Source organism: Simochromis diagramma, unplaced genomic scaffold (genome assembly GCF_900408965.1).
Source record: "Simochromis diagramma unplaced genomic scaffold, fSimDia1.1 OVJJ01000501.1, whole genome shotgun sequence".
NCBI lineage: Eukaryota > Metazoa > Chordata > Actinopteri > Cichliformes > Cichlidae > Simochromis > Simochromis diagramma.
This window is the reverse complement of record NW_024387320.1, coordinates 807,048-824,466: the sequence shown is the minus strand read 5'-3', so window position 1 is coordinate 824,466 and position 17,419 is coordinate 807,048. Positions and strand designations below refer to the sequence as shown.

The 17,419-nt window shown below is 38.6% G+C and overlaps 1 protein-coding gene across 1 annotated transcript; it reads left to right on the top strand.

Annotated features, from left to right (window-relative positions):
- Window positions 1–259: 259 nt before the first annotated feature.
- Window positions 260–17,079, top strand: cog3 (component of oligomeric golgi complex 3). The gene is made up of 23 exons (XM_040005378.1): window positions 260–476; window positions 720–866; window positions 967–1,028; window positions 2,866–3,031; window positions 4,058–4,132; window positions 4,451–4,543; window positions 5,544–5,669; window positions 5,771–5,851; window positions 5,935–5,978; window positions 6,099–6,225; window positions 6,858–6,949; window positions 7,222–7,361; window positions 9,394–9,554; window positions 11,436–11,544; window positions 11,637–11,755; window positions 11,870–11,959; window positions 12,576–12,696; window positions 13,006–13,094; window positions 13,220–13,354; window positions 13,797–13,872; window positions 13,984–14,111; window positions 14,596–14,694; window positions 14,861–17,079. The coding sequence occupies exons 1-23, from the start codon at window positions 309–311 to the stop codon at window positions 14,888–14,890; spliced, it is 2,478 nt and encodes an 825-aa protein (XP_039861312.1). The 5' UTR covers window positions 260–308; the 3' UTR covers window positions 14,891–17,079.
- Window positions 17,080–17,419: the final 340 nt, after the last annotated feature.

Genomic DNA, 17,419 nt, shown 5'->3' with positions numbered 1-17,419 from the left:
GGAAAATGTCTTTGGACTGTGGGCGGAAACTCATATGATAATATCTCCCATTGTACCATTTTGCTTAATAACTCGTTTTTTTAATACTGAATAAATGTCATTTTGTAATTAAAAAAAATGAAGACAGAGAAGTTCTGTATATTATCCTTTTCATGCTTTTAAAATATATTTGCAAAAGTGTTTTAAGACACGGAGCGAAACTCACCATCGCAGTGGGATCGCCGACCTCTTTATCAAGCCCCGCCCACACTCCCGGAACAGGAAGTACCAGCGCGTTGCTGCTGACGTTGGTGCTGTCTAATCTGACGATGGCGTCCACAGATCAGTCCCTCTTGGACTTAACAGATAAGGAAACCCGGGAGAAACTGTCGCTATGGGACCGCCGTACCGATGCCACGGCTCCCCTCACGGAGAAACAGATGGACTCCGTCCTGGAGATCCGAGCCGCGGCCGAAAAGCTCTCTGTGCCCTCTGAGGTGAGCTGGAGCTCTGGACTCTGCTAGCTAGCTAGCAGTGCTGCTAACTTACTTTCTAAACGCAAGTGATGTCAAATAAAAGTCGAGGCTGCCACTGTATGACCTTAATTCCCCCTTTCATTACGTTACAAGTTAATTTATCTGGCATGTATGTATTTGTGCTTCACCACCTCGTCAACATGTCCAGGTAGTTAGCTTGAAATCAAGGAGCTTAGAAATAAGGAGCCTTGTTTTGTTTTGCAGCTACCCATTGAAGACTTGTGTAGCTTGTCATCTAGATCCTTGCAGTCCCCTTTCACTGCGACTGTTCCCGATTCAACAGAAGACATCCTGCTCAAAGGATTTCAGATGCTCAACATGGAAAACAATAGAATAGAAACTGCACAACAGGTGTCTGACCCAGTCAGCTTTAAGCAGTTATGCACCCAGTCAGATTTACTATACCTTAATAAGATGCATGGGTGTAATATAATTCCTCTTTTTTTTGTAGTTTTTTGCCTGGTTTGCCAAGCTGCAGGCAAACATGGACCAGGACGAGAATGCAAAATACAGGTATGTAAATCTTAAACTCCTCCGTAGTGTCATGCGGTGTGTAGGGCTGGATATTGATAAGATTATATACAAGTTATAGGCTGGATCCTTTACCAGTTGTCTAATTTATTCCTGATCAGTTTTCCAAAAAGATAGGCCTTAATAGGTCATGAATCAAGTTATGTATTAGTCTCAAGTGTACAGTACAAATAACCTCACTGAGGTTCGCATATGCTTCACTGCCATGTGTTTTTCATAAATTTTAATATTTGGTATTGCTCTGCTCCAGAACACCAGGCATTTTTTTTGTTTTCAAACCAGCTCTTCATCTAAATAATCATCATTGCATGTCTAAAATCACAATTTTAGTCACCCATCATGCTTGGATTGAATTTTCCCTAATATCGGTTTTCCATCACTTTTATATCAAGATGAAAGCTTTTTGCTTGCTCATCGCTGACATCACCTAAATTTGGTGGAAAAAATTAGAGATGAAAATGTAAAACGTGCATCTTCAGTGAAATTCTGGCCCCCTACCCAGCATGTTGGCCATAAGCTCAGCGTTATTCTCTGCTCTGCAAAAATTCTGGACAATGTGCACCAGTGCTTCCAAAGCTGCAGATTCATTTGGTGTCATTTTTCTTTTTGAACTTGTCACCGAGTATCTGTTCAGTTTTCTATCCAGTCATTCTCGTTGTTGACTACTTGGAAAATAATAACTTAAAAAAAAAGAACATATACATGAACCAGCAAGTGAAATTTGTAAAGGTGTTGGTGAAAGTGCTTGTTGAACAGTGTATCAGATGTTTGCATTCTGAATCAGAGAAACACATCAGCTTTGATTTAAAGGCGTTATTAAACATGCATAATTCTATTTGCAAGGTTCAAGCTTTCTGTTCGGTCAGACAGTCAGATTTATGTTCACCAGTCATGTTTGAGAAGACATTTGCATGCAGCTTAATAGTTGGTGAGGGCAGCAAAAGAAGGATCGATTTGCTGAAATGAGATTTCTAACCATCGGATATATTCCAACAGTTTTGTTTTTTAAAATCACTTTTTATAAAAGAACTCATTGGCATTTTTAAACAATGACTGGCAGACTGAACAGGAAGGTTTGACCCGGATATCCACTAACTCTGCGAAGGCCAGCAGACAATAGCCAGAGGTTTTCCAGATTGTGTGTGCGTTGACTGGGTGTTTGTTTAGAGGAGGACAAGGTCAAATTACATGTTTTTGAAAGAATAAATCAGAATCAAACATGATGCTCTGTGATGCATCCATCCTTCGTCTGCTTATCCAGTTGAGGGTCGTGGGGGGCTGGAGTCGATCCATCCTACTGTTAGAGGCAGGGTACACCGTGGATAGGTCATTAATCAGGTGTAACACACAGAGACAGACAGCCATTTAAGCTCACATTCACATCTACTGTCAGTTTAGAATCACTGGCCTAACGCCATGCGGGAGGAAGCTGGACTATCCAGAGAGAACCCACGCAGACAGATGTGTGACACTGCTAAACACTGCATCACCATTCTCTCCCACCTCTGTGCTTTATAAAATGCACCATCATACACTACTCACTCAGTTTTCAGATCTCTTAATTGCAGCAAAGTTGTTTCAAGAGTAAAATGAATGAAGTAAGAAATGACAGCTCACAGTGTGCGCTGCTTTTCACATATCATCAGGCATGCGCCGCTGTGTTAGTTTCACTCAGCCAAAAAAGTGCAACCATCAAGTGTCACCTTACTGTTGCTGTTGTCAAATCTTCTAAAGCATGAAGCCAATATTTAGCTTCAGTGCACTATGCTGTCAAAGTTGAATGAAAGGAAGCAAAAGATAATGTCTGCTTTCCACTTAGGAAAACCAGAGATGATCTAAACTGCTACCAGGAACACTGTGATGTTATACTAAAAGATGTCAACACAGCTCTTGAGCACTTGGATTCCCTTCAGAAACAGTACCTGTTTGTGTCCAATAAGACTGGCGCCCTACATGAGGCCTGTGAACAGCTTCTTAAAGAACAGGTGAGATGCGCACGGGCACATCAGACTGTGAGCACTTTCCTTTATTAAAATCAGCAGATCCCTGGTAATCAGAAATTGTATGTACTTTAATGCAATATAAAGCATATATAATTATTAAATAAAGCCATTTTTGGTGTCATTTTGTAAAGATTATTCTTATTTTAAGTTAATCAATATGTGCTTGAAATACCGATTTCCTGCTTTGATTCAAGTTGTTTTACAATAAAATTGTATTAACTGTTTATGAATTCAAGTCAAATTTATATGAAGTCCTCAGTTTTCAACATTAATTGAACACTCACAACTGCCTGAGAAGTAATTTCATGGCAAGATGAAGCCTGTTCCCTCGTTATTTCATGACAAATGAAGAAGATAAAAAAACTGTTTTAAATTTGTAATTAAAAGCTTTTCAAAGGAATATGAGGATGTCAGAGAGATGATGATTCAAGTGAGGGAGATCATCGTTAGGATAAAACACAAAACAAATGAACCTTCCAGAAAAATAACATCATCTTTGGAAGTGGTCAAATCAGCAAACTGGTGCATTCTTAAAGATAATGAATGCACTGGCCAGCTCAGCTATGCCAAAGAGCCTGAAAGACCACAGAGAACTAAGTGCGTGATGACAGAATTATTTCCATGATTAAGAAAAACTACTTCAAAATATCTAACCAAGTCAAGAACACTCTTGAGGTGGTGGATGTATCATTGTCAAGGTCTACAAAGAAGAAAATGAAATTATGGACTATACCAAACCAGGGATGGTAATAATTGTTTCGCCGTTCTCTGAGGAATAAATTGTTGAGTCTGCTGTTAAATGTCTTATAAATGTGTTATAAACTCGAGCTTTTTTCTTTTTGTTCTTTTTTTTTTCCCCCACAAGTGTTGGAGATTTGTGCTCAGGCTTGTAGAGACTGCACTGTTGTTAGAAGCTGAACTGAAATTATTAAGCTTCTTATAGCATGTTTTTTATTATCTATTTTTGCTTGTTTTAATAATGGTGTTTTGTTTTCTCTCTGTTTGCAGGCAGAACTTGTTGACCTGGCAGAAAGCATACAGCAGAAACTGTCATATTTTAATGAGTTAGAAAACATAAACACGGTAGGCTGTGTCTGATTGTTTGTTCGTTTGTTAAATGACTAAAACTATGCACTGAAATATGTTTAACTGGTTATTAGATATAGATTTTGTTTTCGCACTCAGTTGCTGTAATTTTAAATAAGAAATTATTCTCAATTTTTACATCTTGAAAAATAAGACGAAGTAAAATCTGTAGTTTCTTGTTTTTTTCTAGATATAGATTTAATTTTTACTGATCTGAAATTACGAATAACACACATAGCAGTGTTTACCAAAAACATTTTTTTTAATTATATAAAAGTATTAATTAATTAAAATCGAATGTCTTTGCCTTTGCAGAAACTGAACTCGCCAACCTTGTCTGTAAATAGTGAAGGTTTTATACCAATGCTGTCTAAGTTGGATGACTGCATTGAATATGTTTCATCACATGTAAGTACCTTGTGCTGTCAGTTTTGCCTTTGAAGATCTCGTTTTACCTTTTTGTAGGAATATCAGGGATAGAGTAATCAGTAATCAGCAGGATGTGACATTTTTGTTGGAAGCGAATTTCCTTTTATGTAGTGAATGCACATTTACAGCGTGTGATAGAAAAGTTCTGTAAAAAGATCCATTAAAATCAAAAACATGCCTTATATTGTGTTAAAGGTCATATTCTTTTACACCTCTAAAGCATTTTTAGTGCAGATGGTGTTTTTTACAACTTTTAGTGGAAGTCTTGTTATTGTCCCTTGCACTTGTGATCTGGATCTCTACCAGCGTGTCAAAACTGCAGACATTGTTGCTGGGAGACAAATCTCATGAGTGGTTCTGATGGTGAGGGAAAATTGTTTTGGTATACCTCCAAAAAAGTGCACTGTGAGCCATCCCGCCGTGCACAATACTTTAGATTGTTTCCTCAAAATGTTCTCCGTCAGACACCTCAGGATGTTACAGTAGAACTCGGCATTGATAAAATTTATGTTGAGCAATAAGCTGCCTTCAGGCTTGGACACTCAGGAGTCATCAACTTAAAAAAATGCTTGCTCATACCCAGAGATCCAGATGTCTTGATGAGCCTCCAGATGAAATCATGTTGAAACAGGAATTTGTGCTTCCTCTCTGTGTGAGTTTGAGGTCCAAAGTGAAATTGCAGAGTGCACAGTGCATGTGGTCAGAACAGGATTTACAGTCTAGAAATAGCACCATGGACATGACCAGCAAGGTGACCTTGAGCGTGTCAAATCTTTTGATTATTATGGAGGTGCTCTCAGAACACTTTAATCACACCTCATATGCTCAGTGTACATTTACAGTGAGTAATCGGGCACCAGTGAGTAATCAGGGATGTAGACAAGGGGGTGGGGATCAGGGAAACGCAGACCAAAATGATAACCTGTGATAACTCCAGAATGAATGATGTTTAACACTTGCTTATCTCTTTTCATTCCAGCCAAGTTTCAAGGACTATCCTGTTTATTTGGCCAAATTTAAACAATGTCTCTCTAAAGCTATGCATTTCATGAAGATTCACATTGTAAACACTATGCAAAACCTCACAAGCCAGTTAACAAAAAGGGTAAGTAAGCATTCTGTTTTTCTTTAGTGCTATTGACCACTGGTACACACACTGTATGCGTTTAGTGGAGTTTAATTTTTCTTTCTTTTTGACTCCCACAGGATCCAATGGGTTTAACTAATGCAGACAACGCCTTTACCCTTTACTATGTAAAGTTCAGAGCAGCTTCACCCAAAGTTCGGGTGAGTTTAACGTTCTGTTGCCTGCTATTTATGTAGATAATTTTCTACAGTAAAAATCAAATTTTCTTTTTTCCCCTCTTCAGTCATTGATTGAACAGATAGAGCAGCGAGCAGAGAAGATTCCAGAGTGAGTATTTCTTTAGAAAAAGCAGCAGTGACAGCGGTAGCATTAACCTTTTATAAATGTATATTTTGTTATAGTTAATGTGCTAAATGAAGTCTTCTATATTTATATTTATGCAAACAGATACCATCAGCTTCTTGATGAAGTTCATCAGTGTTATCTTGATCAAAGAGAGCAGCTCTTAAGTCCCTGCATTACATCCACCATTACTGACTTGACCAGCCAGAACAGCAAAGACCACTGTGCTTTGGTAAGTCTACTTAAAGGCTGGAATGGCTCTTTAGATATAGTAAGGTGACATTTGAGTTTGCTAAGAATGGACAGCTTGGGGCCCTCTGGGATATTTTCTGCACTGTGTTGAAGCACAAAGCTGTGCACATTATAAATGACCTTAACTTGAAGTTGTGAACAGCAGGGGTCTAGAGATTTCTCCTGTTTTATTCAGAAGTGGATTGCTTTGGAGACTAGGTGTTGTCAGTGTATCCCTAGTCATCCATAACAGTGCTGATTATTACGCTTTGTGTTTGAAATTTTAATAGACCCAAAAATTGGCACAATAAAAGTAAAACTTTTTTCTTTTAGTCATCTCCAATTTCATACTTCCGACAAACCCGATCCAGTTTTGAAGCCTGCAAAGGCTCAGTATTTTGACACTATCATGGCATTTGAAACACTTCTCTAATTGGCTTGATGGGGATGCTATAATTAAAGCATTTCATGCAACAGAACGTCATAACAGCCGCACCATCTGCTCAGGTTATGCATCTTGTTAATGACTGCTGTAATAGGTGGCTGTATCATTTATGTGTGTTTGCTTGTTTGAGGTGAAGCCAAAGTATTTGCAGGCAATACAGCATGTGATCATTATGTGTATTTGTACAGGTTCGCAGTGGCTGTGCCTTTATGGTTCACGTGTGTCAGGATGAACACCAGCTGTACAATGAGTTCTTCTCCAAACCTACACCTAAACTAGAGTGAGCGGTATTCACATTAGTGTTTAGTAGCTCATGCAGGAAATGTGTGTTTGTTTAAGGTGTGGCATTTTAAACAGAACAATAGGCATTTCCAGTTTTGCTTATTATGTGCAGTGTTATGACAGTTTGTGTTGTAGTTTAAGGGCTTTTTTTGCATATTTAAATATCGAAATGCCATTACTTAAGTCTTTGATTCTGCCAATGGAAGCTTAGACAGAAAGTATCGCATATGTTTCTTACAATGCAATGAAACAGTTTTTAATATTTGACAGTGAGCTGCTGGAGAAGCTGTGTTTGTCCCTGTATGATGTCCTCCGGCCTCTGATAATTCACATCATCCACCTGGAAACCCTGTCTGAGCTCTGTAGCATCCTCAAGAATGAGATGTTGGAAGATCATGTTCAAAATAATGGTATGTTGGAACTTGGTTCCTTTTTCTTTTTTCTGTAGGCGATTATTTGACTTGCAGAGTCATGAAGAGAAGTTAAAAAATAAATTCTGCCAGCTCATCAATATTTCTGAGATGTTTTGATTAAACAGTCTTCTTCAGTGCCACATCTCATATCACAACATGTCAGCTGAGTTATTGTCAGGACTCTTTTTCAGCCACTGTTCTGTGTTGTTGATTGATAGACTTGTATCTTGTGGATCGATGTTTTTGTTGCATCACCCAATGTTTCTTAAGCTAGAGTTCATGTAGTGCTTGGCTGAAATTCTCCCGTAAAATTTAAAATTTCTTTCAAATAATTGCAAAGCCTCTTGGCTCCTGCTCAATCACACTCCACAGTTGGGATGAGGTTTTGATATTGGTGTGGAGTGCCTTTTTTCTGTCCTAACACAGCAGAAATGTTGTGCAGCACCGAGGCAAACTTGAGACATGTCTCTTTTTTTAAAAACTCTTGAGCGCAGTGGTATTTTTTTGTAGTGTTCTTTCATTACCGTCATTTTCATTTACTGCTTTTCTTCTTGTGGACATGTGATCAGAGACAAAGCGAGCTGTGAGTGAGGGTCCTTGGGTCCTTTTTCACATTGTGCTTTTGGCTTGATTTTTGCCAGACACCCACTCCTAGGTAGAGTAGCAACAGACCTGATTTTCTTCATTTTGTGGTGAGTTTGATAAACTCCCAGGTCTGCAAAATTCTGGGATAATTCTGGCTGGATTTGTAGAGTTGATTGATATTGTTTAGTTTCCTGACACCGACCCAGCTTTTAAACATAGTCAGCAAGTTTTCAATAGGGTTGAATTCAGGGCTTTTGGAAGGCCAATCCAGAAGCTCAAGTCTAGGCTGCTCTATCCATTCTGAACCCAGTTTTGATGTGTGTTTGGGATCATTGTCCTGTTGGAACACCCAACTTTGTCCAAGCTTCAGTCATCTAGCTTTTGATTTGAGGTGTGAAGTTGAAGTTTGAAACTTTCCAACTTGTATAAATCTATAATTCACTTTCTTAGATCGTCACTGGGTTTCACTGGACCTTTCCATTTTGTTTCGGGTTTTTTTTTTGTTATATCCGTCAGCCCAGTGAGAAGTGTCAAATAAATCCTTTTTATAGTGTTAAAAAGAAACTGACAGTCGTAGTCAGTCATGATCCCAAATAAGAAATTAATATCACTTGGCCTTGATAAGTTAAAAGACATTGTAGAACCTTCAGTACTACCTATTAAAAGACACTTATGTTTAGTTTTGAACCTGTGTGAATGACAGAAAATCCAAATAAAGGTGTTTGCTGTAAAATCACTCCACCCCACCTCCACCACACTTCAAAGAAATCTATAAAAGCCCCAAATTACCATGAGAGTAATGCCCATGGTGAGTGTATGGAAACATCTGACCACAACTCTACATCCTGAACTTACTATATTAGTATTTTAAACTTTTTAATATTTGAAATATTAAAAACTATTTGATGTTTTAATATGAGCGTCTGCATCATTCCAGCTGCATACTGTGTATCTATCTTACAGACAATAATTAAAAGTATTAAAGATCCCCTTTAATGAAAATCCACATTGTTAAAAACGGTAAATTATTTTAAAATTACAAATTAGGTACATTTATTAAATGAGATGTATTGTTCCCCACAGAGCTGGGTTGTATTTGTTGCGCTATCGAGGCACTGCACATGGATGTGTAGGCGAACGGAGGCACAGCACACTTTCTCGAATGGATTAATGAATCATAGCAAATACATTTCAGAGCAATAATCAGCTATCGCTCCAATAAGTTTATCATCCCATGGAGGAGCTGCAAGAGAAGATAGGATTTATTTGAAGCTTATAGGGCAAAGAACAACTGATTTTCCCTTTGTGCGAGACCAACACATTTTAAATCTTTTTACATAATATTCAGGTTATAGTTCAGACCCTAAAGGGACTTGTATTTGTTGAATCTTTTCACAGCAAAGTAGTGGTTGAACTGTAAACTGACCTGCGTGCTTTCATGCAGCTGCTCAGCTGGGGGCCTTTGATGCCGTCGTGAAGCAGATGCTGGAGGACGTTCAGGAGAGGCTGGTCTATAGGACTCACATTTATATCCAGACCGATATCATAGGCTACAAACCAGCTCCAGGGGATCTGGCTTACCCTGAAAAACTGGAGATGATGGAGGTAAGGTTTTTATATGTTCCTTTTTAAGATCTCTGTTATGTAGTTTTGCAGGCAAGCTTTAAGGGATAATTTGGTTTGGTTCTTATTCAAAGGTAGTGGTCCAATCCAAATTTGTGCCCTAAGACCTAAACAGTTCACCTAGTATGTGATTGAGTGTTAAAAGATGCAATTGCTCAAAATATTACGAGTAGGAGTAAATAAGACTTTTGACATGTCTTATTACTTTTGTAGTGACCAAACATGTTATATACTGTTGTTGGTTTGGGACTTCATACTTTTTTTGTCTTAAGAGTAAAGATACTTGAGAAATAACAATAACTTGAGGTTAAATTGGTTCCTTTTGTGTTTGTATACCTTTGTCTAAATCTTTTGGAGCTCACCTAGTTGGTGCTTTGATGTCTGGGTAACATCTTGCTGAGTGGGGACTTTTTTTTTTTAAACACAGTGCTAACCTTTGGCATAAAGCTAAACGTATCTCTCCCTGTAATTTATGATATTTTTGCCACTTAATTTTCCATTAAAGGTCTATTTTTAAAAAGGTTTTGGTGGAACTGAAGTCATTATTAGTCATTAACCATCTGTGCCCTCCTCAAAACCACCAGTCAGAAACAGTCATTTCACCTTGCAGAACATAGGAGTTACCCTTTAAAACATCACAGCTGAGGCAGCTGTTTTAGCTGCTGATTGGAAAGGCCTGTCTAACAAAAAGAGGTGTAGAGGTGAAAGTATTCCTGAATACGGCATGCACTTTAACTGATACAATTTTTGGGTTAGCTGGCTAAAGCACATTTTGCTGCTGATGTCTTTCACAGCAGTAAAGTGCTTTTGCTTCCTTTTTTTGTAGGGAATACGCTGTGAATGAGTTCCTCATACAACGTCCTTTCAAAGAACCAGAACTGTCATTTTAACTTATAAATTCTGTTATGTGCTGTGGCGTCATAGTATATACTTGTCCCTCTACATATGCTTTTTTAAATAAATAAATACTGCTGTAATACTTTCAGCTTCTATGCAGTTAGCTGCTATGCAACCTCGATGTAATTAGTGCTGCAAAAATAGTATTTTCATATACTGTGTATGTATTTTATTTATTTATTTTTTTATTGTTGATACTCTAGTTTAAATTATATGTCAGTAGAAAGGAAAAGTGGTGATCACAAGCTCCCACGTAAGTGTTTTTTCATACGCACCATTAGCACTGTCTGCAGGTCCATGAAAATATATTCTAAGTGTGAATTTAAGCCTTAGAAAACTTAAGTTTCATGAATGTCCGAACGTGTTGTTAAATATGCCTTTGAATTGTTACTAATGTCTTAAAATCTTCTAATGTCTTGCATATATACACTTTCTCAAAATCACACATTCTCTGATATTTCCTCTGATATTTATGAGTCTTTTTGTCTCGCTTCTTTGACTTTTTAAGTTTTATTTTATGTTAAACTTTCAAAGACCCATAGATTTCTTCTGTAGAAGAGACATCTAACGCTTTCTGTCTGCAGCTTCATAATAAGTTTGAATGTTTTAAGCTGAATTATGCAAATTTATTACTGTGGAATTTCTTTGGTCTTGTGAATACTCAAATGCCGTTAGATATGCCTTTGAGTCCTAACTTTTATTTAACGACTTTTAAATGTTTTGCACCTACACTTTTTTTCCCCATTAACATCAGATCACCCTGATGTTCTTAGTATTTCTTTAGATGTTTATCTGACTTCCTGTTTGTATACAAACTTGTTTTGCAAGTAAAATTTTATATTCATTTAGCCTTTTCGAAACCCGTGGGCCTCCCGTTGAAGCAAAAGTGGAAGAACATGACTTTCCAGAATCTTAAAATGTTCCTGCCTACCAACTCTCGCGTTTTACTTTCCCTGTCTTCAATAGAAAATTGCTCAGAGCTTGAAGGAAGAGCAGATGAAGCAGATGTCACAGGAGTCCGTTTTTTCTGATGTACAGCTTGACGATTCTAGTGGAAGAAGAAACAGCAGCGCTGGTCTGTGTTTCCAGATTGTGACACTAGCTTCCTGACAGTGTTTGGTGTTGCTGTCATTTATTGCCCAATGGCTTCTCCTCTTTTGAATATAGGCAAAGTAGAAGCATCTCGCCTCCAGACATCCGTCTCTCCTGCAGATCTGCATGGCATGTGGTACCCTACCGTCAGACGAACACTGGTTTGTCTGTCCAAGCTCTACAGATGTATTGATGTGAGTTCTTTGTGTTATTAGTTGTTATATTTTTGTATGGAAACGTGTACAGCGTTTATTTTAACGCTTTTAAATTTCTTATTCATGCATTTCCAACTCTTGGTCTTTTTCCAGAAAGCAGTCTTCCAGGGTTTATCTCAAGAAGCCTTATCTGCCTGCATCCAGTCCCTGCTTAAAGCTTCTGATATCATCCTTAAAAACAAGGTTGGCACGCAGTGTAGAGTATGCCTTTGTATTTCTTCTGAGCTTTTAAAATTGCATTTTTATTAAAAAAAATAGTCTGGAAAGTGCCTTTCTTTTTACGTAGTAAATAAGATGTGGTCCCCGCTAATGAAAAATTCCTTCAGGCTACAAGATCCTTAACTAAAGCAGCTGGGATGTCATTTAAAGTTTATTTTAATCGGTACTTTATTATGCTCCACAGAGTGTTCAGCAGACCATCCCTTATTTATGGGCTTCTCTCACCTTCAAATTTGTTGTCAATATCTGTGCTAACTGGCCCATTTCAACCTGACGCTTTAAATTAAAGCAGCAGCATCAGTCTCAGAGGACACATTCCCACCCCTTGTTGATGTCTTTTTCCAATGTTTTAGTTGCTAGTTGAGCAATAAATGATTTCAGATGCCTTTCCCCCACCCCCTCACAGTAATATGTCTCTTTCTGGCTATGGTTAATCAGCAGTTATTAATTAGGCATATTCCCTTATCGTCACTGAGCCCATGCTTTTTATGTTCTCTGTAGTTTGGATAGTCATCAGATGTCCTTTTGTTCTTGGCTGCCTGCAGTGTGGATTTTACCGTGTGCCTTTTACGTTCTGTAGACACAAATAGATGGGCAACTTTTCCTGATCAAGCACCTGCTGATAATGCGTGAACAGATTGCCCCATTTCACACCGATTTTGCCATCAAGGAAATCTCACTGGACCTGAAAAAAACGCGAGGTAAGATAATTAAAGGTGGAGGGAACATTGACGTTCAGCTCCATAAAGCCACTCATTACATTTTCATGCTCATTAAGCAACTTGTGCCTATCACATGCACCGGTGGCAACAATTAATGTGGAAATTGTAATCCAACACTATAATGTACATTAACCAGTGGCACACAGGGCAGATTTGCTCCCCCATCACCCTCCTCATAGTCAGTAAAGTATTACATGTGGCCACTAGAGGGCAATCTAATTCTGCACCAGCACAGATTTAGCGTCTCTTCTGTTTTTTTCTTTTTTTTCTTTTTTTTTTTTGGTTAAGATGCTGCCTTCAAAATCCTGAACCCTAAGGCTGTTCCCAAATTCTTCCGACTTAACAGTCACAACGCCATACTTGAATTCCTGTTGGAGGTAGTGTTTTTTTTTCTTCACCTTTTTTGACTAAATATACCATACACTTTATGTACTTTGATAGCACCCTGCCTGAGGGAAATGCCACTTGATAGTCCTAAAGCCTTTTTCTCTGTGGCCCCCAGGGAACACCAGAGATAAAGGAGCACTACATTGACTCTAAGAAGGATGTGGACCGACACCTGAAGTTCAGCTGTGAGCAGTTTATTCAGCAGCAGACTCAGATCTTTGTGGGGAACCTTGAGGAGTTTCTCACCAAGGTAACTGTTAGAGCGAAGGCAGAGTTAGCCTCAGGCAGCGAAGGCTCATCCTGACCTTCATTTTTTTCAGCTTTTACCTTTTACAAACATCATTTGCTTATTCAGTGATCACTGAAGGTCTCGGTACTTAACTGACAAGCGAAGATAAAATGGCAGTTTTTTTTTTTTTTTTCTCCATCGAGAAAATCTAATTCAGTGTGTGTGTATATGTGTTCTCGTGCTTTGTGTTCTTTCACTGCAATAATTCTACCAGGTAACACACTGCCTATGCCTTCTTTCTACCTACCAGACTCTGTTTTGTGCTATTATTTATGTAAATACCGCTGTGATTGAATTAGTTTAAATGGCAGCGGACCCTCTTGTGCTTGTTTTCTTACCATAAATGACACAATTTAAGCCTTTTCAAATTTTCATGTTTTGCCTTGACTGCGTCTGCTTTCAGGTTGCAGCTCTTAAAACTATGGCTATCCAAGGTGGTCCCACGTACAGTCTGTCTCAGCAACCTTGGGCACAGCCAGGTAAGATTTGTCTCAGGAAATGCCATAAGCATCGTACTGTAATTCATCAAAACCTGTATAGTAAATGCTAGAGGGCATGTCAGTGTGTTTTTTTTCTTTCTCTCTTTTCAGCAAAGATCAACGATATAGTGATGGCTACCTACCGCGTGATGAAGAGCAAGCTGCCAAGCACTTTACAGAGCATGTCCTTGTACTTGGCCAATAGAGACACAGAGTTCATCCTTTTCAAGCCTGTCCGGGTGGGTGGCAGCAAACCAAGGATATAGCATGTTACTACATGAGTCACTTTCTTTTTAAGCCATTGTTAAAGCTCGAGGAATCCAAGAATCCTTTAAGACTGTCTTTACAAAGCAGGGATATTATGCTCCCCAAGGTCCAATCAGCAGTTTTTAATAATATAAATAACACAGTATTTGCATGTATCATTTTTCGAGAGCTATAGAAAACGGTCACATTTGAAATCTACTTTTGGGATGACTCTTGTTTAAATTTTGGCTTTTAGATTGTGCCTTTAGCTATAAATTGTCAGTGAGATTGAACTCTAATAGAGAAATCTTTGTGCTGCCTGTGTACTGTTCGTCAAGGTGCCAGGTGAGGCTGAATGAGAGAGAAACAAAATTCAGCGGTTGACATGGAAACAAGATAGCGAGGGGACATAGGCCAGATGGAAATGCGGTTTTAATTTCCTTCCAGCACTCAGTAATAGGATGGCTTTTTCCACAGAATAACATCCAGCAGGTATTCCAAAGACTGCACGCTTTGCTTCAGGAGGAATACAGTGGAGAAGACCTTCAAATCATTGCATGTCCATCTATGGAGCAGGTACAGCACTGTGGGATTAGCACTGCCTAAAGGCATCTGACTTAGTTTTAATAACACTGCTGCAGCATCCAAAACTGCTGAAAGCAACTTGAGTGAAGAAACATTAAATAAGGTATATCAGCTAAGGCACGGTGAGCACTCATCATTTTTCACGGCTCTCTTTCAGATTAACCTGCTGCTGTCTGTGAATAAGTAATGTGGGGTGTAAGGATTCTGATTTAACTGCCTCTGGATAGTGATGGGCTGCTCCAGCGCCGGCCATGACCAGGAGCTTTGAGGTTGAGTGGGCGAGATGACCAGAAGACTGCACCTGAGCTGCATGCTGGACCAGGAGAACTGAACCAACAGCAAAAAAAAAAGAAAAATCAGCACAGGGCCAAAGAATTTCCTATAGAAACTCAAGTAGCTACAAGTATGAAGGGGGTTCAGGTGAAGTCTACACACAAACTGGGAAGTGGAGATTATCCTGTGGGTTACTGAGTTGATCATTTTGTTTGACTAAAATTAAATGTGGTGTTGGGGGTTTTAAGGTTGCTTTGTTGTAGAACAAATCCACTTTGAAAAGGGCGGATTTGTGATTACAGTTGCATCTCTCTGTACACCAAATCGAATTTGCACACTCTGTGATGGTGGGGTGCAGGCAGCGGCGCTTCAGGTGCACGAATGGAGCCACTAAGCAGTCGCTCATCAGCGCAGGTAGCTAACAGCCAGTAAAAGGGGCTCACATTCAGAGCTCCCTTGAGTGGTTTGGAAGGGTAAGAGAAAATGCTGCAAAATGTTTTATTCATCTATTTTAAACTGTAAGAGTCTTTGTAACACAGTTAACAGAAATATGATGACCTGTAGTACGTGTGTCTCAGATCCAACAAAGTTTTCCCCTCTAATCAACGCAAAATCCAAGCAGCTGTTTTTTCACCTCCTTACAAATTGTTTTCTTATTTCTATTGCAAGTGTGTAAATGGAATGTTATGTTTTATACTTTTTCCTTTTATAACTAAGTTTATTAAAACAAATATACTTCTACTCTATCACAATAATAGACTGTTGGGAGCTGTGCCCTGCACATGACTTGTGGGTATGTTTCCTGCAAAGTAACAAAAGTAACAGGACATTATACATGTAACTTTTGCGTTGCTCTGTCCGATGTAAAATGATGTGTACAGTTATTATATTTAAGGACATTCTGATTTAAAAAAAAAAAAAAAAAAAAGTTGATGATCTTCGGCTCGTTTTATAAAGCTCTTTGTCACTGAATTCAAATTCGGAGCACACTGCAGCTTTAGTCACTTCAAACAAATGAGAAACTGCCATTCAAGGACATCATCGGCTTTAGGGGGTCTTCTTGGCAGACCGTTGCTGTTTCACTGGCAGCTGCCGTCTTTCCATCTGAGAGATGAAGCTTTGCTGGGGCTTGACCTTCTGTGGACTGACAGGCTTTTGATAGGTGATGAGGGACTGGATGTTCTGGAGCAGGACATTGATCTCTGCACTCTTCTGCTGCAGATACCTCTGAAGCATGTCAGGCTCTGGCAGCATTAGACCTTTGCCTTGATTCAGCTGCGACAGCAAGGCAGTAGAAAGGAGAATCAATGCTTTGGTCTAAAATTAGGTTTGCTCTTCGTATCTTGTATTCCTGCAATTCCTAAAAAACTATAATAATAACACAAGCCACACTAACTTACTTTCAGTTTTGTCCAAACTTTACACTGACTTTATCAGTGTTTTGGATTGAATGCAGTTGTGTTGGGCAGAAGTGCTGTCACTGTGAAACACTACATGATGCTTATTGTCAAGACAGCTCCGGTGTTTTGCTTTTGTTTTGTTTTCCTTAAAATGTTTTGAGTTACTACAGTACGTGCCTCCACATGAAGTCAGATTTACCCTTATAAAGAGAAGCAGCGGCTGAACAATAAACCCCTCAGGGGTCTTACTGTCTCTTCCAGATCGTTTGTCATTTCCTTCTGCTGCCAAGTTTGTCAATAATTGAACAGTGAAACTTGAAATTCTTCAACAGAAACATGCTGAGAACAAAACAGAATTTAATTATAAAGTAAAATGCTCATTTTATACCAATTACATTTCCACTATGAAGAAAAATAGGAAAAATATTAAAGAACCAATTATAGCCATCTCCTTGGTAACCAGTAACCTGTCCTAAGTTGCTTCAGTGTGAAGCTGCTAATTTTTGTCTTTAGAGGATCACACATAGAAGACCATTCAGCTGTCAGAATAGCTGATTTTATATGTATTTATATAGTTAAGGCTGGTAATCAAAATGATGTGTGATTGTTTGGTGAATCTCTGATCTTCAATTAGATATACACTAAAGACTCACATGAATTTTCTATCTGAAAAAAAAATAAAAATGTTTCGTAAGTGGTGCCACCCCTGATGAGACAAATTTATTCATCAAAGAAAAACAAAATTAAAGGAACACACAGAAAACACATCAGATCTTAATGGGGAGAAAAAACAATATTGACTGGGTAATGTGTTAGGAACAAAAGGATGCCACATCATCTGATGGGAATGAAAATGATCAATCTACAGAGAGCAGAAATCAAACACACCCAAAAAATTCAAAGTGAAAAAACGATGTAGTAGTCTACTCCATGTTACAAAATGGAACTCAGTAGTTTGTATGGCCCCACATTCATTGTATGTGTATTGTGTGCATGCCTGACAGCGTCGGGACGTGCTCCTAAAGAGAAAACAGATGGTGTCT